The sequence below is a fragment of the Neophocaena asiaeorientalis genome, unplaced genomic scaffold (assembly GCF_003031525.2).
Source record: "Neophocaena asiaeorientalis asiaeorientalis breed wild unplaced genomic scaffold, Neophocaena_asiaeorientalis_V1.1 scaffold120, whole genome shotgun sequence".
NCBI classification, from domain to species: Eukaryota; Metazoa; Chordata; class Mammalia; order Artiodactyla; family Phocoenidae; genus Neophocaena; species Neophocaena asiaeorientalis.
This window is the reverse complement of record NW_020185322.1, coordinates 1,811,918-1,835,864: the sequence shown is the minus strand read 5'-3', so window position 1 is coordinate 1,835,864 and position 23,947 is coordinate 1,811,918. Positions and strand designations below refer to the sequence as shown.

General features: G+C 45.1%; 1 protein-coding gene across 1 annotated transcript in view; it reads left to right on the top strand.

The window, feature by feature from the left end:
* CELF2 (CUGBP Elav-like family member 2) overlaps positions 1–23,947 on the top strand; it is a 301,941-nt gene that overhangs the window by 181,576 nt on the left and 96,418 nt on the right. The window contains 1 exon segment of the mRNA XM_024734179.1: positions 5,054–5,136. Coding sequence (XP_024589947.1) covers positions 5,054–5,136 — 83 coding nt within the window.

Sequence of the window (23,947 nt, the reverse complement as noted above, 5' to 3'; positions counted from 1 at the left end):
GGGAGATGGTAATGGCCCGTGAGCTTTCACGTGATACCCCCTGCAGTATGTAGGCTCAGCAGCATGTCTTGGGGTTCAGTACAGGAGTCATCACTAGTGGGCACGTTGGACTCCGTATGGGCTTGAAACACTGTTACTTGGTTCTGGAATCACCTCTCGAGTTCTACCCCCTAACCTGTTCTACCTGTGAACTTAAAGAGCCGTGGTGGGGCGTAAGGGGATGGGCCTGATAAATAGACATGCAACACATGGATTTTTTTTTTATTTTTGGCTCTGAAATCCAGAGCTCTTATTAACACAGCGAATTGTTGAAACTCTTGGAAAGTGAGATGCCACGAAGTCACCTGGGCCTGGGCCATCATGTTTATCTTTCCTAAGCTGGCTGCTGCCGTTGGCAGAAACTCCAGAGCCAGGGGATAAAGGCGGCGAGAATTATAAGGTGTGAGTGCTTAGGAGACTGTGTCAGACGGGTAGCGCAGAAAAATGTGAAGCCGCACAGAGCAGAAAGCAGGAGGGCTGAGCCTGGCTGAAGCGTTCGGCTCTGCGCATCCCCGGAGTCCCCCGGCAGGTGGCTTCCAGCCTGTGACGTGCATCAGGCCTTGCTCTGCACTTCACAGGCAGCAGGGAAAGCGGATTCTGGGAGCGATGCTGACACCGGAGGGGTGGTCACCTCGGGTGCACGGCGCAGCCGCTGACCATTGAAGAGTGCCTGGGGCTGTTGTCGGCGTTTAACCACCCACCTTACCGTGATGTTGGAAGCAGAGCCTGGTTGGAGGAGGGAGGTCTGTCCCCCGAATCAGACTGCTGGGCCATCTGGTGTTGCAGCTGACCTGCAAACGAATCTGGTAAATTTCAGACCTGAGTTACAGCTGGTGCAGGGAAATCTAAAAGCCAGGTGGTTCCCTTAACAGCTGTCCATCCAGTTAGGGTAGGCAGGAAAGAAAATTCCAACCCTGTTGCACCTCCACGGGTTTTCTAGGATCTAGAGTCGCTCCCTGGCCTTTTGCCATGATGAGCACCATCTCAGGGCAAACGTTAGTGATATTTCTCCCTTCCTGTGTTGAAATGATCTCCGCAAGTCAATGAGTCTAAGATTTTATTTATTTTTTATTTTTATTTTTTTTCACTCCTGCCTGGTTCCCATCCCCTTTGTGATGTGGGCCCTCTGGTGTGAGGTCTGAGTCTAAGATTTTAAGTGAGTATATCAAGTGATTGACTACTAAAAAAGCCTGTGGTTGTTTAGCTGGGAGAGTACTCATAGAAGCAAGAGTCTGTGAAACACATTCTTACTCTGGAAGTGTCCAGACTCATGTCCCTTCGGGGGAAAAACACATATGGCGGACTCTAAGATGAATGTTGAAATTGGGAGTATTTCTACCGCAGATTTTCTGATAACTTAATGAAACATTACTTTTATTAAGTCAATTAGTATGCATGCTGAATGAAGTGCAAGACAGTTTTAGCCAAGAAAGGGAAGGAATTTTTTTTTGGCACATGGGCTTAGTTGCTCCATGACATGTGGGATCTTCCTGGACCAGGGCTCCAACCCATGTCCCCTGCATTGGCAGGCGGATTCTTAACCAGTGCGCCACCAGGGAAGTCCCCAGACCTGGTTTTTATTCACTGCTTTAGGAGTGATGCAGCTAAAGTAACTCAGGTATAGAGGAAGTAAGGTATTTTCCACTGAGTCATTCAGGAACCAAATGTGTGAAACCAAAAGAAGTCTTGGGGTGAGATTCCCCCAGATCCCCCATGTTGGTGCGAGTGGTTCATTGCATGAGGGTGCCCAGCTGAGGCTACAAGTCGGGGCCGAAATTCAGCCCGAGCGCTACTCACTGAGCCTTGGGGCTCTGCCCACCTGGAGGTGGGATACCTCCTTCAAAGGTCCCAAGTTCACTTGCCAAGCATGGAGCTGAGCTTTTGGGTTGGGGGTCGGTGAGCAGTGAGGGCTTAGGCGTATCACCAGTGGTGTCCAGGATACTCTTCTATGTATTACAACTAGAACTGGAGCTTCAGGGGGCATGTTCTTCCAAGGTCTTTGTTTAGATGGGACTAGAGTAAAAGAGTTCAGAGCTATGCACAGTTCAAAGAGGATCTGTAGTGACAAATCCCTGATTTCACCTCGTCGGTTGCATAGGCAGAGTGGACCCTGGATGAAATTGGAAAGAGTTGGAGATTCGGAATATCTTTCCATCTCCCTTCTGTCCATTAAGACTCCTTGCTGCATTCTTGCCCCTCTTCACCCCCATCCCACGCTGCTCAGACATCAGCTTCAAACTTGCCCTTTGTCAAAGCCAACAAAACAAGCACAGAAGCCACCTTCTGTTCACTAGGAACCTTGTTCAGGAGGGAAACACTTGAAGTTGCCCAATTCAAGGTGTAAATAGTTAGGAACAATTACCTATTACCTTCCTCAAGGGTAGCATTTTAATACTTAAATAGCAAATGAACTGCACCTTCCCAGTGGAATTTCAGGCCGTGGGAAGTGGTAGGGATTTTGTTCGGGTGTTTAAGGCAGGAAGGGATTCTTTATTCCTGAGACCGCTATGTGTTGGGTCCACAGTGGCCCAACAATAAGATTCCTTCAGTTTACATCATCTTTATTCTTCGTTGCTTTTATCTTATCATGTGTCATTCACAGTTTCCGTTCCTCTTGTCATTACACTGTTCTTTTAGGCCGACCTCAACTTTTCCTTCTTAGCTCTGAGCATGGCCAGACTGGCATTTGTTTTCCTTCTACTGAGATCATTCTTCCTTAATTGCCTTCTTTCCAGGCGTGCAAACTTATGACTTCTACTGCATCCGAAATCTTCTATTTTTTAAGTATCACACTCTCAAAATCTACCTGCTTGAAAGCATCAGATTTTGTAGCTTCGATATTGAAGTGGAAGTTCAGAGCGTCCTCGTTGCTTTCTTACCCAGAAGCCAACCCCATAAGCCCAGGAGAGAGAAAGGAGAAGTTACTCAGAGTCTGGTTGTTAGAAGCTTTTGGAAGACAGAGATGATGTCTTTCCCTGTTTCTCTTTTCTTTTCTTTTTAATTTTACTGAAGTAGAGTTGATTTACAATGTTGTATTAATTTCTGCTGTACAGCAGTGATTCAGTTATACATTCTCTTTTTAAATATTCTTTTGCATCATGGTTTTCTTTCCCTGTTCTTTCTGTATCAAGCCTAGGGGAATATAATTTTTCTTCCTCTTAAAGTGATTACGATGGATACTGGAAGCTGGGACTTGACTCTGCTGTTTAAAATCATTCCTTGATTTGAAGCAATTCCTATAGCTTTTCTGGGCTTAGGTTATGCCATTGAAGCTGGAAATCACACATTAATTTGATCAGTTCAGGAAAAAAATCTACCACCTGGCAGTATGGCCAAATGAACTCTGGTCAAAGAACTCAAATAGCTGAAGTGGGAAGCTCATATAAAAAGGAACACTCTGTCTATCTGTGATTCTTTAAAGACACTTCATAATTTTCGTATCCCTCCATCATGCAAATGATAGACTTTAAGAGTTTCTGATCCTTGGAGGCATGGAGTTTTTTAAATGCCGAGGAGCTATGATCATACTCTCCTTTGTCCAGGAGGTGGAGGTCTTACATATTTAATCTCAGTAGACTCCAGTGAAACCAAGTATTTGACAACAAGGGTCCAAGTTTCCTTTTTCCAGATAAGGAGGAAGCATATGCATTTTGGAATGTTGTATGGATGGTTTTGTACTTTATTTTCTTCGTTTGAATGAGTTTTGTTTTGAAAAGTAGATGCCCGTGTATGATTTTGAACCTTTGATGGTTTGTGGTGCCAACTTCCTGCTCTCCAGCTGTGCCACGTTTCTTCTGTTCTTGGTCTTACTTACGTCATTCCCCTGAATAGAACCAATGTTGATGCCTTGGTGCTGTGAATTTCTCTCATGCCACTTGCTGTACTTGGCGTTTGAGGACCTCTCAAGGCTCTCTCCACCTCTCCAAGCATTAGGATAAGGACCAGGGTGAAATATGTACAATCTGGGTGACTGCATCGCTCTGCTTTTTTTTTTTCAACCCAACTCATCCAAGGCAGCCCAGGTCAGAGGCAGCATCTTTTTTTTTTTTTTTCTAATTTCCAAATTTTTTCCCCCTTTTTTCTAAGCCTGATCGTGCTAAGAAACTATATGCTAATTAATAGATAATTAACCGGTATCTTCCTCTGGTCTAACCACATATGTTAACCAGTGTATTTAGATACAGGTTGAAGAAGGGGGTCAGCCATCCTTTAGAATGCAGAAGGAATGTAAACAGTTTTCAAGACCATTTTCTTTGGTGGAGGGAGTTGGGTGGGAAGAGGGTACATGCCGGTCTCTCTTGGAGGGGCCTTCAGCCTGGACTCCCATCAGCTCTGAGAAACGAGGAGTCAAGAGGTTACCAGTTGACATACCACAGCCGTATTTAGTATACGGGACAGAGTCTGCAAACATGTTTCAGCATATGCCCACTGCATCATAGCTTACTTTCTCAACTGGTTAAAATAGAGTCTTTCATTTCAGCGAACAAACACTGCGTGTTTCATGTATGGAATTTTGCATTATGTACTGTGGTGGAAGTTAAAAAGAATAAAGCACAATCCCAGCTCCTGGGGAGCTTATCATCCAGCTGTCTAAACCTTGGAGTTGAGAAAGTGTTTTAAAAGGGTGACGTTCTAGAGATATTCTTTAAGAAAATGATAGTCGATGTATGTTTTTGCCATTGTGCTTGTGATTAAGCACTTCTCTGGGTGCCGTGGGTGCACCGCCAGTCCCACTATCAACCCACCCGCCACCTCCCGCCCTCGTTCCTGAGCAGCTGGATTCCCCGTAGCTGGTGCACAGTTCGGAATTGACTCCCCAAAGTGGGGAGAAGCTAATAAATATGATTTAGGATGAAAGGCGCTGTGTAAACGCTTGAGCTGTTACTACTGTTCCCGTGCACTTATTTTTAAATTGTGCATCCTTTTAAGTAGATGACTCGTTCGCCCCAGTCTCCATTATATCGAAGCAAAGCATTCACAGAAATTTCTAAAACCTTTTCATTTCTCTCTGTAGGTTGTTGTTTCGTAACATTTTATACAAGAAAAGCTGCACTTGAGGCCCAGAATGCACTGCACAATATTAAAACTTTACCTGGGGTGAGTCGGTTTACTTTTGTACCAAAATCACTTTATTGCTTGAAAATGGTCCTTTCAACTGAAGGTTCTAGTGATGGGCTCTTAGTGCCAAAAATGACTTTGGGCTTTTGAGGAGGGTGTGCTGACCCCACCTCCCGTCCCCCCTGCAGCAGCCAGAGCAGCTGGCCAGCCCCTCAAGAAACACTGGCATTACCGCTGACAGAAAGACCTCTCAGAGAGTATGTCCCCCGGTTAGAAAATCGGAGTGACCCCACTGGCTCGCAGTGGCTGAAAAGAGGACTGGGTGGGCTGCAATTTCAAAACGGGGGGAAACTCCACACACACACACGCACGAGAGGAGCAAATGGAAAAGGAAAAGCTTTTACTCACCAGGAGCCTCTTTTCAAATTTAGTCCTTAGATTTTTCTTTTGAAAGGACAAAAATGTACCCTGCACAGCCGTAATATTCAACCTCCTAATGGTCTCTAAACAGTCAATGGTGGTTAACAAAGTCAATGTTTTAATGCCCAATTTGCGGCTTCATGTCGATAGAGAACAGAAAATACAAAGCTTACAATTTTTTTCCATTTCCTTCCCAGTACTTTTGGATGCTTGGTACCATTCACTAGAAATGAACTGATGTGGGCTATAGCTACTTCATCAGAATACATGATTTCTGGGGGGCTGTGACAGTTTTATCTAGTATATGCTGGTATAAATTTCTCTGTGCTGTCGGGATATCTTCCCTGTTGACTCAAATATCAGGGATGAGTTAGTTTAATAGCATAATGATTTGTGTAGGTGATAGTGAAGAACCTCTGGTAATCAGTGCTGTGTTAATGATTCTATTGAAACCTGGTTTGATAATAGTAAAAGAAAGATAACATGATGTCCCTAATGTTTTCAGCGTATAATTCTAACTTTTTATCATTCATCTGTCGTGCTAACCTATGTACACAAGTCATTTGATACCGTCACCCCCAGAAAAGATAGCATTTGTTTAATTCACCTTAGCGCAATTGAAAATTGTGTAATGTTTTAGTGACAAGACAGTCAGTAGAAGGTTTTCAAAACATTAGCTTCGTAATAACAAAAAAGTGACAAGTTACGAACCTTGGTCTCAAATCACACCACTTTGGTTTTCCCCTTTTTGTGTGAGCAAATCAGAGAGACAGTGGTTCAGAAAAGCAAGTGTGATACCAGAATTCTCCCTCCCAATTCAATTTAACTACTTCTCCCTGAAACTTCTAAGGTGGTTTTCAGTAACGGAGATTTTACTGGGTCTAAGTGCTTTGCCTGATGATTTTTTAAGTATCATTTCAGCTTCATTCTCTGTATAAATGGAATTTTTCCAACGTAAATTCTAGGAGGTTGCAGCGTTAGGTTACATTATTGAACGAAGCAACCAAGTTAAAATTTACTGGCAGTGGTAGAAGAAAATTTTTTTATTTCCCAGGCTCCTAATCCACCCCAAAACCCACTTGGTATTCCTTCTTTTAGAAAGAAATACTTTACAGTAATTAGTGTACAAAATCCCTTCTAGGTATGTTTAAAAAAATTACTTGATGATAAATTGTTACTTGGTGTTTAGGGTGTATAGAGGCACATCACGTCCTATTTTAAATTAATGCAGAGCTTGGTTAATTTGAGTTCACCACCTGCACTAGGAGAGGGACATAGCTCTTAACACGCAATTTTCATACGTGAAGATGCTCCCTAGAAACCCAGAAGTAATCTGATGAATGGGCCATGTTGAAAAACCTACAAATGACTGATGAGTTTGCTCCCATTTGGGACATCTTACTCTGACCCTTTTCTCAGCAAACAAATAGCATCTTCTGTATTAAAAAAAAAAAATTGTTGCCCATGTCTCTTTTTCGCCTTAAAAATTCTGCATGCAGAAGTCAGGGCTGGTGATTCTGGAAACCCATTATTAAGGACAAGAAATCTGGGGTTGGAAAAGATGGTTTGTGGATTGTTTTCGGCTTTCTTTTTATCCAGTTCAATTTCCTATGCCCAATTACTTGAGGTGGGTTAAATGAAGATTTTGAGAAGTCAGGTGTGATTTGTAAGCTCCTAGCCTTCACAGTGCACACAGTATTCCTACATCTGCCATCCCAAATTAGGCGCATGGGAACGGAGTTCCACATCTTGCATTTATGTATTGCTTTATCTGATCAGCATCACCCTTAACAGCTCCAGGAAGAACATGAAAGTGGTTTCCTATCAGCTGGGAGCTTTGGTGGGCAGGAAGAAAAGGGACCAGATAAAAGATTAATGCATATTCTTGGGGAAAAAAATATTACAGGGTGCCTTTCTGTTTGATTACAAGCCTTGGAATTAGTCAACATTTCCATAATTCTAAACCAGTATACACCTGTTTTCCCACTGTGATGTGAAGGAACAACTTAATTTAACAGAATCCCTGCTGTGCTAAATCTCTCATTAAATACCAAGTGAGTTCGGTAATTTAAAGTTGTAACACTACTATTTTAACTGGTAGCCTTCATATTATGAAATTAATAAGAAATTAATGATGCACTTTGCCATATGCCTTCAATTTCTTTCTGAATAAAAATAAAAGGGATAAAGAAAAATGCATCACCAGCTGACACTTTAAAGCTTTCCTGGTTGTAATCATTTCTCCTGTGGATAAAATCCATTAAAAATGCACTTGCTGCCTTTTTTTCTAAAGCGTCCACAACTTTCTGTTTAAAACAAGATCAAATAGTGCTGCGTGTTTGGTTGGAGGTTTTTTCCCCCTATTTAATTTTCTTTTGCAGTTGATATGTTTTGTCATAATGGAACTTTTCATCACGCAACCAAACTTGGTGAGTGTTGAGAGACTTATCGTTCTTGAGAGAAGGAACTTGGTTAGTATGGGAGAGGAAGAAAACCTGATGGGCTGTTCATTTATGCAGTTGGATGTGTCTGCTCTCAGATTTTTATATAAAGGCACCCTTCCTCCCATGTCATGTGTGGATTATAGAGACCCTTTCTGTGGTGAGGTATAGGGCAAAGCATCTGCGCCTTACTTAGCAGTGCAAAGGCATTAAGGACGCATTTCTCAAGCCTGTCTCTTACCATGTGACTGAGAAAGACGCTGGGTCTTACATCCTCTGAAGTGCTCAACATAAATCCTAGAAATACACTATTAGAAATTAAGGGAGAAAATTCAGGAGCTCAACACAGGGAGCAAGAAATGAGCTTCGGAGGGTAGGGAGGGCCTTCCCCTGGTTTGATCATGCTCTTTGCCACATACGCAACAGATCAAATCTTAGGCACGGCGCCTAATTTATTACTGACATTTCATTAGGTTAACAAATCACTCATGATAATCGGTGCCTGCTGTGTGCCAGGCGGCAAAGCTATACGGTCGCACACGCGCCCTTGAGATCCCTAGTGAGTCTGTGACCGTGTCTGCACAGAAAGCAGAGCCTGACGAACCATTGGCCTTGCTACCAACTGGTTAGACTTGCTCCACAGCTGAGCCATTTGCGTTCTTGGACAAATCTTGATTGCCCGTCCTTTGACGACGTAACCCATCAGGCTAAGAGATAGCTTCCTTTGTTTAGGGTTTCAGGCAGGCACAACCTCACCGGTAGAATTATTCAGTAGAAACATCATCGTCTGCCACTGTGTTTCCGAGAGAGAAAACCCTTGTGAAGGCAACTTGCAAGATTCATTTTGTTCTCACTGACCTAATTTAGCTTAATTAAAAAATAAAATAACGACCTCAGCGGAGGCACGGGAAAACTACCACGATCTCTTCAGTAATCAGATGTCAGGGCCAAATAGCCCTGTGCCAGTGACAGCACTAGGCCTTATGCCATTCTTTTTTTCAAGGTCTTCACACACATTGTCTCTAGCAATAAGGCTTTTTGATTGAAAATCTCCAGCAGTATCGTTAGAGCATTCACCGTATAAATTAATTTAATTAAGGATGTAGTAACAAGAGAGGAATACAGGTTTGAAAAAGCTCTTAAACTTTAACAGCAAGGAGGAATCAGAATCCAAATGTCTTGTAAAATATTAACTGCAAATTTCTTCCAGCCATTTTCTCCGAGTCTGCCTTCCTCCTTTCTTTTTAGAGTCACTACCAGGTTTATTAAATGCACTTTATATTAAGGAGTTACAGCCCTAAGAGCACATTTGTTTAGAGCACTCCGTGTTAGCAGTGGCAGATGGGAACGACACACAGACTTGAGAGATAAAGACAAATGGGCCTGATCCAGCAGGAAGAAGCTGTAAATAAAATGGCCTCTTGGGCCACGTGTGTTCACCCACATGACGTGAATGACCCCCTTCCTGGCTGGCCCTGTGTGGGTCGGCAGTCCTCCCCGGCAGCCTTTAACACAACTCTCCATGGAATGGTTCTCCTGTGTCCTCTAAGAGAGGAATGCTAGGGCTTAATTTCTTTCAGCAGAACAGCAAAGGCTCTCACTGGGACCAAATTCAGTTTGCCCATTGTAATGCTTTTTGAGGTACTCATTTACTCTGAACCACCTCTTCTGATTATTAATATGTATTTAATGCCTTTGCTCTCAGAGCCATGATGATTATTTTATCATTATCATCATCATTATTATTTCTGTCATAAAAATCTCTCAAACCCCATCTCTTCATGTCATGGAAATTTCCCCCGAACCATCCCATTTGAATCAAAAAGAAGTGCTTTTCCTCAGGCTCCTTTTATTTAAAATTGTTAGTTGATTTACAGCGTTGTGCCCATCTCTACTGTACAACAGAGTGACTCAGCTATACCCATATAGACATTCTTCATTTTTTTTTTTTTTTCTTTTGCGGTACGCGGGCCTCTCACTGTTGTGGCCTCTCCCGTTGCAGAGCACAGGCTCTGGACGCGCAGGCTCAGCGGCCATGGCTCACGAGCCCAGCCGCTCCGCGGCATGTGGGATCTTCCCAGACCGGGGCACGAACCCGCGTCCCCTGCATCGGCAGGCGGACTCTCAACCACTGCGCCACCAGGGAAGCCCGACATTCTTCTTTTTATATTCTTTTCCATGATGGTTTATCACAGGATATTGAATATAGTTCCCTGTGCTATACAGTAGGACCTTGTTGTTTATCCATCCTATATATAACAGTTTACCTCTGCTAATCCCAAACTCCCAGTCCTTTCCTCCCTTAACATTGTAGATCAACTATACTTCAATTTTTTTAATCAAATGAAAAGTTTTTTTAAATCATTAAAAAAATTTTAAAGATTGTTAGGAAAAATAAAAGTCAAAACATCGTTCCAAACAGATTTGAGTCCTCAAACTCATGTGCCGTGTAGGACGTTACCGATATTCATACCTTCATTCGGCAAATATTTATTGCATTTTTATGGTTTGCCAGGCACCGTCCTACGTACTGGGGACTACAGTAGCTACCGTGATATTTATAACTAAATCTTCAAAAAACAAAGCCAGCCAGTGTGCTTATGTATGTTTGATGTTTAATAAATAACTCTTGGTTATTTAATGCCTGAGTGAGTTAGTTGAATAAAATACTTGTAGAGGAGTCAAGTTTTATTCCAAAAATGATCATTTTGCCCAAACGCTCCAAAATGTAAGATACGTGTAGATTTGTGATTCCATGTGTATATAATGATAGTTTGTTTCACGTATAGAGATCTATATATTACGTATATCTCTGTATACCTACAGGATAGGTAAGCATTGACACGCGTCCACATGTGGATGTCAGTTCAGTCAAATAGATACAGGAAGACATAGCAGAAAATCTCATCTTGTGTTTGGCCTGCGCACATACTCTTCATTGCAATGTAGTCACCTTTCTGACCTTTGACTTCATGAACTGTATAATTCTTCACGTTGGCAGGTTGGTTGGTTTTTGCTTCGATTCAGGATCATGGCTGATTCATAGCGCATGTGTGAGGGCACTTGACAACTGTCATTTAATGGTGGTAATCCCTGCCTTTCCACCTTCTTAAGAGACGAGTAGGTGCTGAATGAGATAATGTATGTAAAGCTTTCTGAGCCCCTGAAAAAAATGGGCTTGTAAGACGTTGTTTCCACTTGACAGTTTCTGTAGGCATGAAGTCTTCTTGGGTAGCAGCCCAACAGATAAAGTGTATTTGCTGGGGAAGAAATCAGGACACCTTGATTTGGGTGTACATTCTTCAGATTTACCTTTGCAGAATTTGGCCAGGGCTGAAATATTTGGCCTTCTAGGACTGCCCCGAAGCAGCTATTTCCCTGCTGTGCCTGTGTTCTTTTACCCTGATACTCAGTCCTGCAGAAATACAAGCTCAACAAACGTAAACTTACTTTGCTGTTAAGATGACTTTTTAAAGGCCTGTGGTGGCGAGCGCCACCGTGCGGCCGTGGAGGGGCTCCTGGGAGGGGGTGGGCGCAGAAGCCCCTACCCACCTGCGGAGCCAGGCCAGTGTGAAGAAGGGCTTAGGGTGTAGCACCGGCCCCAAATGGGTCTCAGCCAGGTGTGGCAGGATTGCTGGTCAGCTCGTTGGTTTAGACCTGAGAAAGTTGGAGGGAGGAAGAAATCTGTGGCCTGGTGCTTCCCAGTCTGCTGGCCAATCCCAGGGGATCTGAAAAAGTATATTTTAGTGCTTCATAAGAGGCCGTTGGCATATATAAAATAGATCACTAATAAGGACCTACTGTAGAGCACAGGAAACTCTAATCAGTACTCCGTAATGACCTGTATGGGAAAAGAATTTTACAAAGAGTGGATATATGTATATGTATAACTGATTCACTTTGCTGTACCGCAGAAACTAACACGACACTGTAAATCAACTTTACTCCAATAAAATGTTTTTTTTAAAAAGGCAGTTGGAAACTGTCCATTTCACCCACCGTAAAGTTTTACAATGCCACCCGAATAGTGGGCACCTCTGCTTTGGACTGGCAGACAGTTCAGTAACTTTGATTGGCACTTACTGATGTATGGCTTTGATATAAAAGGTATACAATGAAAAACCAGTTTTAGGTATAAAATGCAAAACCAGTTACTTTTAAAATATGGCCCTCTCAAGACAAGGAAGCCTAAGGGAGAAGACTCATGCGGGGTCCTTAGTGGTGGTGAGTTGAAAATGGCTGAGGCGGGCAGCCCAGGGTTAAACTAGGAGCAGCTGCACCCCTTTCTGGTAACAGAACTCAGTGGAAGGCCTTCCAGTTTTGTTCTGCAAGTAACATAGTCTCAAATACCTAGTCTCAAAAACCTAATTAATAGGACGGTTCTGAGGGCTTATCAGAGCCAGCCCTCGTGTGACCTAGCACGGGCGCCTGGCCAGATGTGCGTTGTCACCTGTGTCGTGGCTTAAGGAATGTTGGTCTCTCACAGTAACAAGTGAAGGCACGAGGGGATGGATGGCACAACGGCAAAATTAAGTCATAGTTAGAGTTCAGAGTTTACCATCCCTCTGTGATATGTCAAGATTCAGTTGGGAATATTTGGTTCACTTAAACAGATCTCATTTCCCACCAGGTTGGTAAGATTTCATTCAAGAGAAGAATGTGGGGAAAAGCCATGAATTTGACTAAAGGTCTGGATGGAATCGCAGAGGAAAGGATTACGACAGTCAGATGAAAGGGGGAATTTTTAGAAAATAAAGTTGGAAAAGGGTCCAAGTTCTGTCTTTAGAGTATGCAGTCTCCGTGAGAACGCATCACCCAAAATATGACTAGCGTGCGGACAGAGCTTGACTCTTTCACCTGTGAGCTGAGCCCAGCTCAGGAGACTGTCCAGTGGAAGTGGGCTGGCCAGTTCAGAGCCTCCAACTCTGGGCCACCAAAAAGTGTATGAAGTGGGGAGGTGTGGAGAGAGTTCGGCCAGGAGCCCCAAGGTCCTTCCCCAGCCACCAAGAAATAGAGAGTGGCTGAGCTGGAGCCAGGGAGGCCGGCATAAGAGGGAGCCTTGGAGCTCCACTGCTGGGCCGGATCCGGTCTGGTTGGGCGCAAGGGAAGCAGACCAGCCACTGGGAGGGAGGGGGGCAGGGACAGAAGCTTCATGTGTCCTCTGCTTGTTGTAGCCATGGACCATCACAGTACACAGGTGCTCAGGAAGCATCATTAGGATTCAGACATAAGCTATTAAAGTTGTTCTGATAATAAATATTTCAGGACCATATCATTCCTGCTCTCACTACCCACAAGTCACCGAGATGAAAGGATGAAGAGGCAGCACCTGTGGGAGGCTGCAGAAAGGGGCACCGTGACCGCTGTTCTCTCTTGTCATCTTGATTGTTCCTGGCCGTCGATACCTCCCATCAGTACTCAGAACGCATATTCGCGCTGCCACCCCTTCTTCCACCAGCACTTAAGAACACTCAAGAGTCCGTCCTTTCTTCATTCAAAGAAAGGAAGTGGTTGGACTGGAATGATTCTTAGAGTCCTTTCCAGTTTTGAGAAAGTGTTCTTGGCCTTCTATGCATTGGCTACATTGGTGGCCTATTGAATTGAAGAAAACCTATCTAGATAGATAGGTAAGTAAATAGATAGGCGGGAGGTAGATAGATGTCTCTGACTTGACTCGCTTCAGGTGCGGCTTAGTGACTGTAGAGGACTTGGTACAGACACATCTGGACCGTCCAAGGTGTGACGCTCCACCTTGAGATTCTCGGCACGTCTGCTTCCCTCTGCCCTCTGGTTGAGAGCCAGCAGGGAGCTCAGCAATCATGATTCTTCCGCCAGGGAACAGAGAAAGGAAAGGGGAGGCAATGAATGCCATCAAGTCGGTGTGATTCCTTGCTTCCGGCCTTGGTTTGACAAGGGTGTTCAGCCTAACGAGGCTCCAGGATTACCGGTGGATTTCCTTTATCTGTTTGGGCACTGTCGCCAGTCCACATGGATAAGTGAGCCTGTGTTTGTAGATGGCTTTCTGCTGTTTATTTGTTTTCCCTCCTAAAAGCATTTTGGGTGATGTATCGATAGCATTCACCTTGTTATACGGAGGACACGGAGGCTCCAGAAGATTAAATTAACTTCTCTGCCCTCCCCTGGCACAGCAGTGAGAAAACCAGAATTAGAGGTCACAGTCGGTCAGCCTCCCCAAAAGCTTGGCCTCCTGACGGGGATTTTGGCCTGATGCTCCGCGCCTCGGAGGGAGCAGGGTGCGTGACTCAAGGGGCCAACACAGCGTAACAGGGAAAATCAGTACAAGGTGACGACTCTTTGTCAGCGGCCCAGGTCTCAGGCCCCCAGTGGAGGCTCTCGGGATGTATACTTTGCCTTGTCACCGCCGCTCCACGAGGCATGTGTCATCCAGCCCCTTTGCTGGTGAGGAAGCTGAAACTCAGAGAAAGGGAGTGACTTGTCCAGGGTTGTACAGCTGGTAGCCGGGAGCTGACGGTCAGATTCAGACCAACATCTCTGGCACCTGTAGACTTTGCCCCCCACTGGCCAGGGCAGAGGCGTACAGGTCCTAAGCCCCGTTTCAGGGGACCTCCAGCAGGAAGTGTGTTCCCGTCCATGGCTTCACTGATAAGCTCCGGATGACCACCGTGGCTCCCCGTGCAACTGTCCTGGAAACAGATCTGAAGCCTCAGCTCTCCTGCTAGCCGTGCCGCACGGCGATCTCACCTAAGGGCCAGAGTGCCTGGGCCCGGGCTTTCCTTCCCCAGCAGCCGCCAGGCGCCCCATCTGCAAGTCGGTCCTGTTGCCGCGAGTTGGGGCTCCAAGGTCCCCTGAAACAGTGGGCAGGCGAGGCAGGCTTTGCTGGTAACCCGGGTACCAGGTGACTGGCACCAGGCCCTCCAAGAGGGAGCCGCAGATCAGAGGCAGTCGTTATGGTAAGAGCAAGCACTTTGCAAAATGATTATAAATGCAACACTTTTCTCCAGAGGAGTGTAGCTTTACCAACATCCGCTCATTAACATTCAGGTTATTAGGGTTCTCTTCTTTATCTGCATCCCCAGGCTCTTGGTCCCAATCCGTAATCTGCATTCTAATGTCCTGTCTCCATCCAGCTGGCCTCTCCGCCCTCCCCCATCTCCGGGCTCCACGTCCAAGCGGGGAGGAAAGGTGGGGGCCTGGGCTCATCTCCGAAGATTAAGCATAAACCCTATTACGTGCCGCCCAAAGCATGAGGCAGCAGGCTGTGGCCGTGGGAAGCAACTCGGAGGGGTTCCAGCCCAGCCTCCCTCCCCCCACCCTGCGGCCCCGAGGAGACCTGGGGGCCTTTATGGAACAATCAGACTTAGCCTCTTACTTTATGCATGAGAAACCAGGGTCTGGGGTGGGGGGCGAAGTCTGCAAAACCATCCAGGCATCTGGATCCTCTGCTTCTGAAAACGAGGGACCAGACTCCCCCCCCACCCCGCCACCCCACACACAAGGGCACTTAAATATGCAGCCACGGATAGGGTTGTACATCCTCCCTGAGCAGCCTCACCGGACAGTCACTGCTGTCTTCTTGGCCACGGCAAGTTGAGGGCAGGAGACTAGGTCAGCGGATGCTTTGCCATGGGTCCGGGGGGCTCAGATGTCCTTCTCCCTCTGTCCCCATCCAGTCATCTGCTCCGTGCTCATCCTTTGTCAAGAGGCGAGTTAGGATCAAAGGCTGAAGGATCGTTGAAGATATTAAGGCAGTTTATGTGGTTAATTCTGTCCAGTCATCACGCTGTGCGTTCTGTGTTGGTAAGAATGTGGCTGAGTGGATGATTGTACAGGCTTAGACTTTTGTCACCTCTGCTGCTGTCTTGGTCATGGGAGCGTGTGACCCTGGACGCGTGGTGTTCTGAGACCAGGAGTTCTATGCTCTCTAGGCCACCAATATTTCTACGTTACTGTCCTCCATCAGGGACAGGAAGGACCATGTAAGAGCAAAGAACAGGTTCCCTGGAAACTCACCTCCATCCCTGGAAGGTCCATGGGGTATGTTTCAGGCTGTCCAATTCCACGTGTTATGCACTTGCCCATACATAGACTGTATCGTCATTTCTTCAGAAGAGCATATATTGATATTTAAATACAGTCCAGGAAACCGTGCCAGATGTTTCACATTAAGCAGTGTATGGGGTCCAGGGTACATTTGACGAACGGTCAACAAGTTGTGTGGATTAGGTAAGAGAAAATTCATTGGTGTCCTTGCCTATATCCTACATCTTAGGTGTAAAGTCAGACCCGTAGTTGTTAGAACCCCAGGAGGAGTAGGTTGCTAGCAAATTTTGGTTAGGTAAACCTTTTGTCTATGTGCCTGATATTTTTCATTGGCTTTCAGAAGTTAGATAATTTTAACCAAATAATCAATGTTCAATTGATAAAAAGCATAGTAATAGTGAACATTTATTGACCACTCCGTCTTGGGCACAGTGCCAAGGGCTTTTATATATGGCTGAGCTCATGTTAATGATACAATACTAGGTAAATAATTAGACAGTGAGTAATAATTTGTTTTCTCACTCTGGTTGCCTTTTCAACTCGAAGTCCGTCACTCTCAACCCAAGGAAGTTTAAGTAGCTGTGGCTATTCGAGAAAATCTCTGTGACAAATCAGTGAATATCTCTTATGGCTAATAATTTCCCTCCTCCACCTGAGCTGGATGCAGGTTAGATGGGAAAGACAGCTGGCACCTAATCTCAGGTGAGCTTCTCCTTGTCACCTTCATCCATTGCTAATACCTGGTTTATGATTTACTAATATTTATAAGCTATCATTGAAAGAGTAAGAGGAGTGTTAGCCCAGATTTCGGTGAGCTCTAGCTTACATTTCTTCTGCTCATGGAGGCATTAACCATAATCACAGCCCCTAAAAATATCTCACAGACACTGTTGAGTCATTTAGCAGAGAATCTTGATCACCAAGTTACTTAAATCTCTCCTGAGTCAGAGTTGCCACATAAAACCCCTGGAGGTCATTGACAAAAACTCTCATTAGTAAGGAAAATAAAAGTAAGAGCCACAAACCTAGGAAATCCATGGCGAATTTCAGTCGCTTTCTGTTTATTTGACTCTTGTTCTCTGGGTCAGCAGAGGAACACAGGGCATGTGGAGGAAAATAGACCAGATCTGATCATAAGCGTTTTTAGAAACAACACTGTCCAACCCTCTCACTTTATGGTCGAGGAAACTGAAGCCCAGAGAGGTTAGGAAGGTCACACAGATGCTTGGCGGTGGACGTGGGACAACTCATGTCTCCCAGCTCTGCCCCCATTGTTCTTTTCAGCACCTCATGTCCCCAGAACTCCTCTCCCAGATGATGCTAAGAACATTTTAAAGAGTCAGAAATTCAGAGCCCAGATTACCAGTCTGTCCGTGGATTACAGTCTGTGGTATGAGGTGACTGAACATGGCAATTCCTTTTCTCCTTTCCGTTCTCTGAGAAAGACCCAGACAGATTAGATAATACTCTTCCTGGCCATTTACCTAAAATGATAGATGAATGAGATGAATTTATAAAGAATGGAAGAAGAAAAAGGAAAGTCCTTAACCTTTAAGTCCATTTGCATCTACAGCTGGGGCAGTGATTTGTAACCCTGGCTGCACAGCACATCCTCCCGGGGGAGCTTTTGAAACTACACATGCCCAGGCCACATCTCAGGCAAACTGAGTAAGAATCTCTCGAAGCGGGGAGCCCAGCATCAGTGTTTTTAAAGTTCTCCCAGCGACGGGCAGATTTGGGACGGGTGGTGGCGATTAACTGTTTCCTCCTTCCATTGTCCATCCGGATGCCTGGGAGCACCCTTACGGGCTGGTTATCCTCCCACAGGTACAGCATAGCCTTGCTACTCAAAGTGTGGTCCATCAACCAGTGGCATGGCCATCATCTGGGAACGTGTCAGAAATGCGCTCCAGCGCCGCCCCAGAACGGCATCTAAACTAGATCCCCGGATGATGCATTTGCATAGTATGTAAAGTTTGATGCTTACTCACTGGTGGGAACAAGCCGCACCCGTGCTGCTCTGGGAATCTATCGCAGTTCCCTTTAAGATGCTCTGGATATGTGTGCACGCACACCTCTTGTCTGTGCTGAACTGATCTGTTTGCTCATCTGAGTCCTGGGGGCATCAGGATGACATGACTGTCCAGGACAGGTGAAGAAGGAGACAGAGAGGTCACTGGCCAGCGGAGGGGATCCTTTGTTCTCCAGCATCCATGTTTCCGGGCACCTGTATTTTTCTATCCCATCAACACTCGAAGACCTGCCGGAAAATCTCCCATGAATGAGACTTACACAGAATTCATGCATCCCAGACTGGAAGGGGACGAGTGCAGTGGGTGCTGTCTTAAGCCTAGTTCTATTCTGAAGCAAGAAGAGCGATTTCTGCCACCAAGAGTTAATCTGTAATACTCGGCAGCCCGGCCCCACCTCACAGGAACCATAGTCTCGTAGAATCCCTGCTGCTTCATCATTCGTGGACTTGAAATGCCTTCCCAGGAAAGCAGAGTGCTTGCTCTGCTGTTTCTCTTGATAAGCCTGAGAGACAAAGTGTAACCACCACCCGAACGCTAGGGTAGAGTAGACTGTCTCCTAATAAGAGGTGCTTTATGTACCTCGGTGTACCTGTACGTTTCTACACTTCGGGGGGCTTAAAAGGAAGGTCATCTTCCCTACAGAGTCATTGTGAGATTTCCTCTTGAGTGAGTTCTTGTTTTCCAACCATACTTCTTACAAATCTGGAGACGTCTTTCACATTTGGGCTTATTCCTAATCCTCGAACATCCTAGGTAGCAGTCTGTACGCACAGGGTCACTTGTTGCTACGTAAAACGAAACCCACGGCCAGCCTTTCCCGAAGTTGGCCAAAGAAGCAGTCGAGAGTGGAGAGAGGAGCCAGGCAGGAAGGGAAGCAGGTGGGACAGGACGGGAGGTGCCCAGAGGAAGAAAAGTTTGGTGCAACACCAGCTGACGGTGTATTAGACCCGAACAGAAAAGGCGACCCAGAAGGAGAACATGCGATGTGAGAGGAAAACCACCAGGCTTCCTCTGGACCTGCCACACACACCTTGTGCTGTTTGTGTTTAGCAACTGACTAGCTCTTGAAGAAGAACTCCCATCAGCTGGGTTTGTATACAGTTGATATATGCTCTTTCGTGCTCACCTTCTTCTACCCATCTTTATATTTCAGTCTGATTAGAGCTGGATTAATAGATTTGAGCTAAAAAAAAAAAAAAACAACAACAAAAACCCAGCTTCTGCTTCTTCATTAGGCAGTTTGGAGGTTCATAACCCTTACTGTTTTCTCACCGGTGCTCACTGCTCCCTGAGTCCCATGAGTTGAGCCCCCTCACCCTTGGTCTTGGAAAGAAGCCAGTAACCCAGTTGACTAACCATGAACTTCTCTTATCCTTTGGGAAGGAGAGGAAAACAATGCTGAGGAGGTTTCAATCCTTGAGACAATCTGGTCACACCTCCTGAGAGGTGCCCCGATGAGGTAGGTCAAGGAGAAGTTCTCTGTATTGATTTTAAGGACACACCCTTGTATTCTTCATCATTTGCATCACAGGTGAAAGCCACTCACAGTCACGGATGGGAAAAGGAAAACAGAGAACACGCTGCATACAAGTCAGGGCTCCAGTAGGACGCAGGTCTTTCAAAGGCGACTGTGCCAGGTGCCCAGCTCCCAGAATAGCATCCCAAGGTCTCGTAATGAACGGTGACCTTCAGTCTCTTTGGCAGCATTTGGTGGGACAGATGTTATAGTTCGGATTCTTGGGGCGTACGCGTCAGCATTTTATCTCGACTCTCTCCTCTAAACATGGTAGGCTCTTTGAGTTTTAGGGAAATGCAGATATTCAGTATTTCCAGTTAGGTAACTTTTAAAAGCTTTACTGGGAACGAGGAAATTGAGCTGCGACTTTAACAAAATTCTAAATAATGAAAGAAAAAAAATACACCAGCTGGCTAGGCCCAATACTGATTTCTGAAAGGAGAGGCTATTTTACAAGATGAAAGAGTTCTGGAGCCGGATGATGGTACAACATTATGAGTGTCTTTAATACTACTTAACTGTAGACTTAAAAACAGTCAATATGGAAAATTTATGTTCTTTGTATTTTACCACAGTAAAAAAATTGGGGAAAAAAAAAAACGAAAGGAGAGGCTGCATCTGGCCTAAAGCTTGGAACATTGAAGAAGCTGGATCGGAGCAGAGCTGAGTGTAAAAGAGAATGGAAAGGCATCTCAAGTCGCGTGCCTTCCCAGTTCCTCATCACACAATGAAGAGAAATTATTAACAACACACTTACGATGGCAAGCAAGGGACTGCGCCTTAGACATCACCACACCCTAGAGTCGTTTTCTCCCACTGTCACACATTCTCATGGCTTTCCTCTACCTCCTGTAGGCTACTGGATCCCAAATCTTGACCTTGACATAAGACTTTTCTGCCTGGCCCCAAACCTGGACATTCGATGTCTGTAATTGGAAAGTTCCATCCAAATGACCCACAGGAAATTCCAAAACTGAAATCCTCTCCCCTCCACAAGCCAGGCCCTCTTCGTGTGTCACCTACATGGATGGGCGGTCCAACCAAGACAAGTAGCTGAAATCATTCTCAAGTTCTCTCCTTCCTGTCCCTCCGCTTTCCTGGACCCCATTTCTAATTAGTGAGGAAATCTGTGTTCTACCTGAGAAGCAGCTCTGGAATTCTGCTCTCTTCGTCAACTGGGCCTTATCCGTTGTCATCACAGCTAATAAAAGCACAGAAGAGCTTAGGGGAATTTTTGAAGTTATCCCTCTAAGAACGACACTCATTAGTCTTCCAAGTGCTTTCCTGAAGGCGAGCGGATGGGTGGAATTACCTTCAGGACGCTGGGGGCTACAGGTTTCCCTCAGCCGCTCTGGGAGTGTGTGAACATCGTTGTGTTGTGTCTTCTGGCAGAAAAAAAATGGACACACATAACTGCTGAGTCTTGAGGGTGAGATGGGAACTCCAAACCGTGTCCCTTCCTCTGTCTTTGGCTTCTGTTTACACACTGTGTTCCCACTGTAAGAACACAGTCTGAGGCTTCCCGGAAGGTAAAAGTAAATACTCCTGCCTTGTGATCCACTATGGTCTGTGCTGAAATTCACCCTCCCACCTGCTGTATTCTGTTCCCCTGACGGCTTGTGTATCAGTCTCTCCTACACGCAGCTCCAGATTCCTGGAGAAGGAATGTTCTCAGAGGCCGCTGTGATGCCTCGTGCCATGGGCGCCAGCTCCACCAATGTTTGTTGGATAAATGAATTCCCAAGGAGGTAGCTTTTATTCATAGACACTCACAATATCAGACAATCTCAAGAGTTCTTTAAAGACTAGAGGGGTGCAAGTAGGACAGGGGTATGTAGTCTCAGCTCTTCGGTTGTCTGTCGCAATCCTTTGGGTCACGTAGACCCCTGCCCTACAAACTAGAAGCACAAGGTGAGACATGGACTCAACCACGCAATGAGTTTTCTGATATGATCCTTGCTTCGAATATGAGTTCCCTGGGGCTTAAAGAGGCCAAGTGGTTTGACTGTAGGTACTTAGCATTGGCAAAGCCAAGGTTCAAACCCAGACCTTACGATTCTGAGGTGTTCTTTCCACTACAAGACAAACATAAAGCAGCCTGGGTTTCCCAGACCCTCATACAGTACAGCACGTCTGGAGAAATGAGAAACCATCAAAGTAGATTTGCCATTTCAGATCGAGTGTCAGTGAAGGGTTCTTACTTTATTCTCTTAGGATAAATTTCTCCCATATTCTTGTCTCATGGATCCCCTTTCTAAGTTTACCTTTGCCATTTAAACTTTGGTCACATGCCGTATATTGAAAGGCCCAAGGCTTGAATTTGATCTTTAGAAGACTGAGCTTCAGGGTGAGGTATTTATAGAACAATCGAACTGTCATAATTTCCCTAAGCTCTGCCAACAAGTAATTTCCAAAGTTGGTAAATGACCTCGCACATTAGAACAGAAGGTGGAAATCAGAACGAGACAGTGATATTAAGCTCAAACTCATAAAGAATTAGCAGCGCTGGAGGATAGATCTTCATTTGGCAAAATAGCAACCAAAGTTTAGTACCACGGCGGAAGATGAGATGAGTAAATATAGCTGCTGAAAACAATATCAAATGTCTTGCTCGGATGTTTAATGGATTTGCATTTTAAACATGGGTAATACGAAATAGCCCTTAAGGCATTTTTTTTCAAACTTGCCATCTATTTTTAGTAGGGAATTTTTTTTTTAGCCAGTTCTCATTTGTTTAAAAAAAGAGAGAGAGATTTAATCATTTTTGCTTAAACATCATTAAGAAAGGAAAATTACACTAGTTATCTCCTTTCCTTCACTTAGTCAGTACAAATCCCAAAGGCCATGGAGGTAGTTAAATAAATACATGGGAAGAGGCTGCTGAGTGAGGTATGGTATTTGTCTGTTGTAAATGAAGTTGTCATTCCTAAGCCAACCAAATCATGCATTTTTTATGAGAGGTTGCAACTTGCAGGAGATGGAAATGTTAGACACTAATTAATAAACGTGGCTGGTAAAGCAACTCAGACAACTCAGAACTCAGAAACTAAGCTGTAGCGGCAGCGTTAGAATACAGAGTTCAGTGGTGCTTTTCTGTTGATTGGATGAAATGCCTCTACCCTGTCAGAAGGTTCAAGATAAAATACAGTTTGCTTAACTATTCCCAGTTAATTTCGAACCGGAGGTTTTAAAGATTTGCTTGTTAGAGGGGCGTTGTGGTGGTGGTTTTGGTTTGCCTTAGAGTTGGAAGGAAACTGGAGATTACTGGATAAAGCATCGCTGATCTTAACAAGCTACTAAGAGCAGATAAACAGTGTCTTGAGTTGCACACGAGCTGCCCATCAACTCCACGGTTGGTTTAGAGGGTAGTGTTACTTTACATCATCAAGTTGATGTTTAGTCGAACTCATACAGTTGGTAAATATTGCAGATGAATTACCGGAAAGCTCTCCAGGCCTGACAGAGGAGGTAGCCCACATAAACTGAATGTGTAGGGCTTCTTATGAGTCATCTGAAATGAAGATAATACCGTTCCTTGCTATGCAATATAGGAGGTTGCGCTGTATGAAACTGTCACCATTCGACCATTGTCAAGCTACAAAAATGACAGTTTCACATGATCAACCTAATAACCTGACATATCGGTGTTTCTGTGTAACAGATATAAAGCGGTTATATTGTCAAGGAAAATACTCTGTGTAGATGCACGGGAAGGGTCCTGATGCCTTTCTGTGGGTGAGCCTATGGCAGAAGTACCGGGAAGAGGGAGTTCTCCAGTTTGACTGGAAGAGAAGGGAAATGTGGAGCAATGATGAGAAGTAAGCCTGAAAAGGTAATTTGGGGGCAAAGTGTGGAGTTCCTTGAAAGACAGGCCAAGGAGCTGGAATTTAATTTGGCAGATAATTGAAAGTTTTTGATCAGGACAGAGACATGATTACACCTGCTTTTTCGTCAGATTAAATAAGGCAGTGGTGTGTATGATGGTCTGGGAGACAAGGACCAGAGCACATGGAGACCAACCACTGCAGGGATCTGAGTGAGCCGGAGTGAAAAAGAAATTTGGTGGAGACAGGTCTAAAGTGAGAATTCCAAGAGGCAGAAAAGTAAGCCAGTTTAGCCAGGGTATTGGTTCCATGAGGGGTCTGGAAACGCAGACCCGGCGGCTACTCCCATCCCTGAGATGATGCTTCTTTAGCACCAAGTTCAGCCCAGCACCGATGTTTCCAGTGAATGACCGAAACCCAAGTGCAATGTGGGCAGTTTTCACTGTCCAAAGGATATTTCCTATGGGGACGAGGCAGGGGTGTGGCTGGAATTGAGTAGAGATGATCCTAGGAAGCAGGACCAGGAATTGTCAGGAACTGAGTTGAGTCCTGGGAAGGGGGTGGAGAGATCGGGGGAGGAAACAGCCTCCCAGT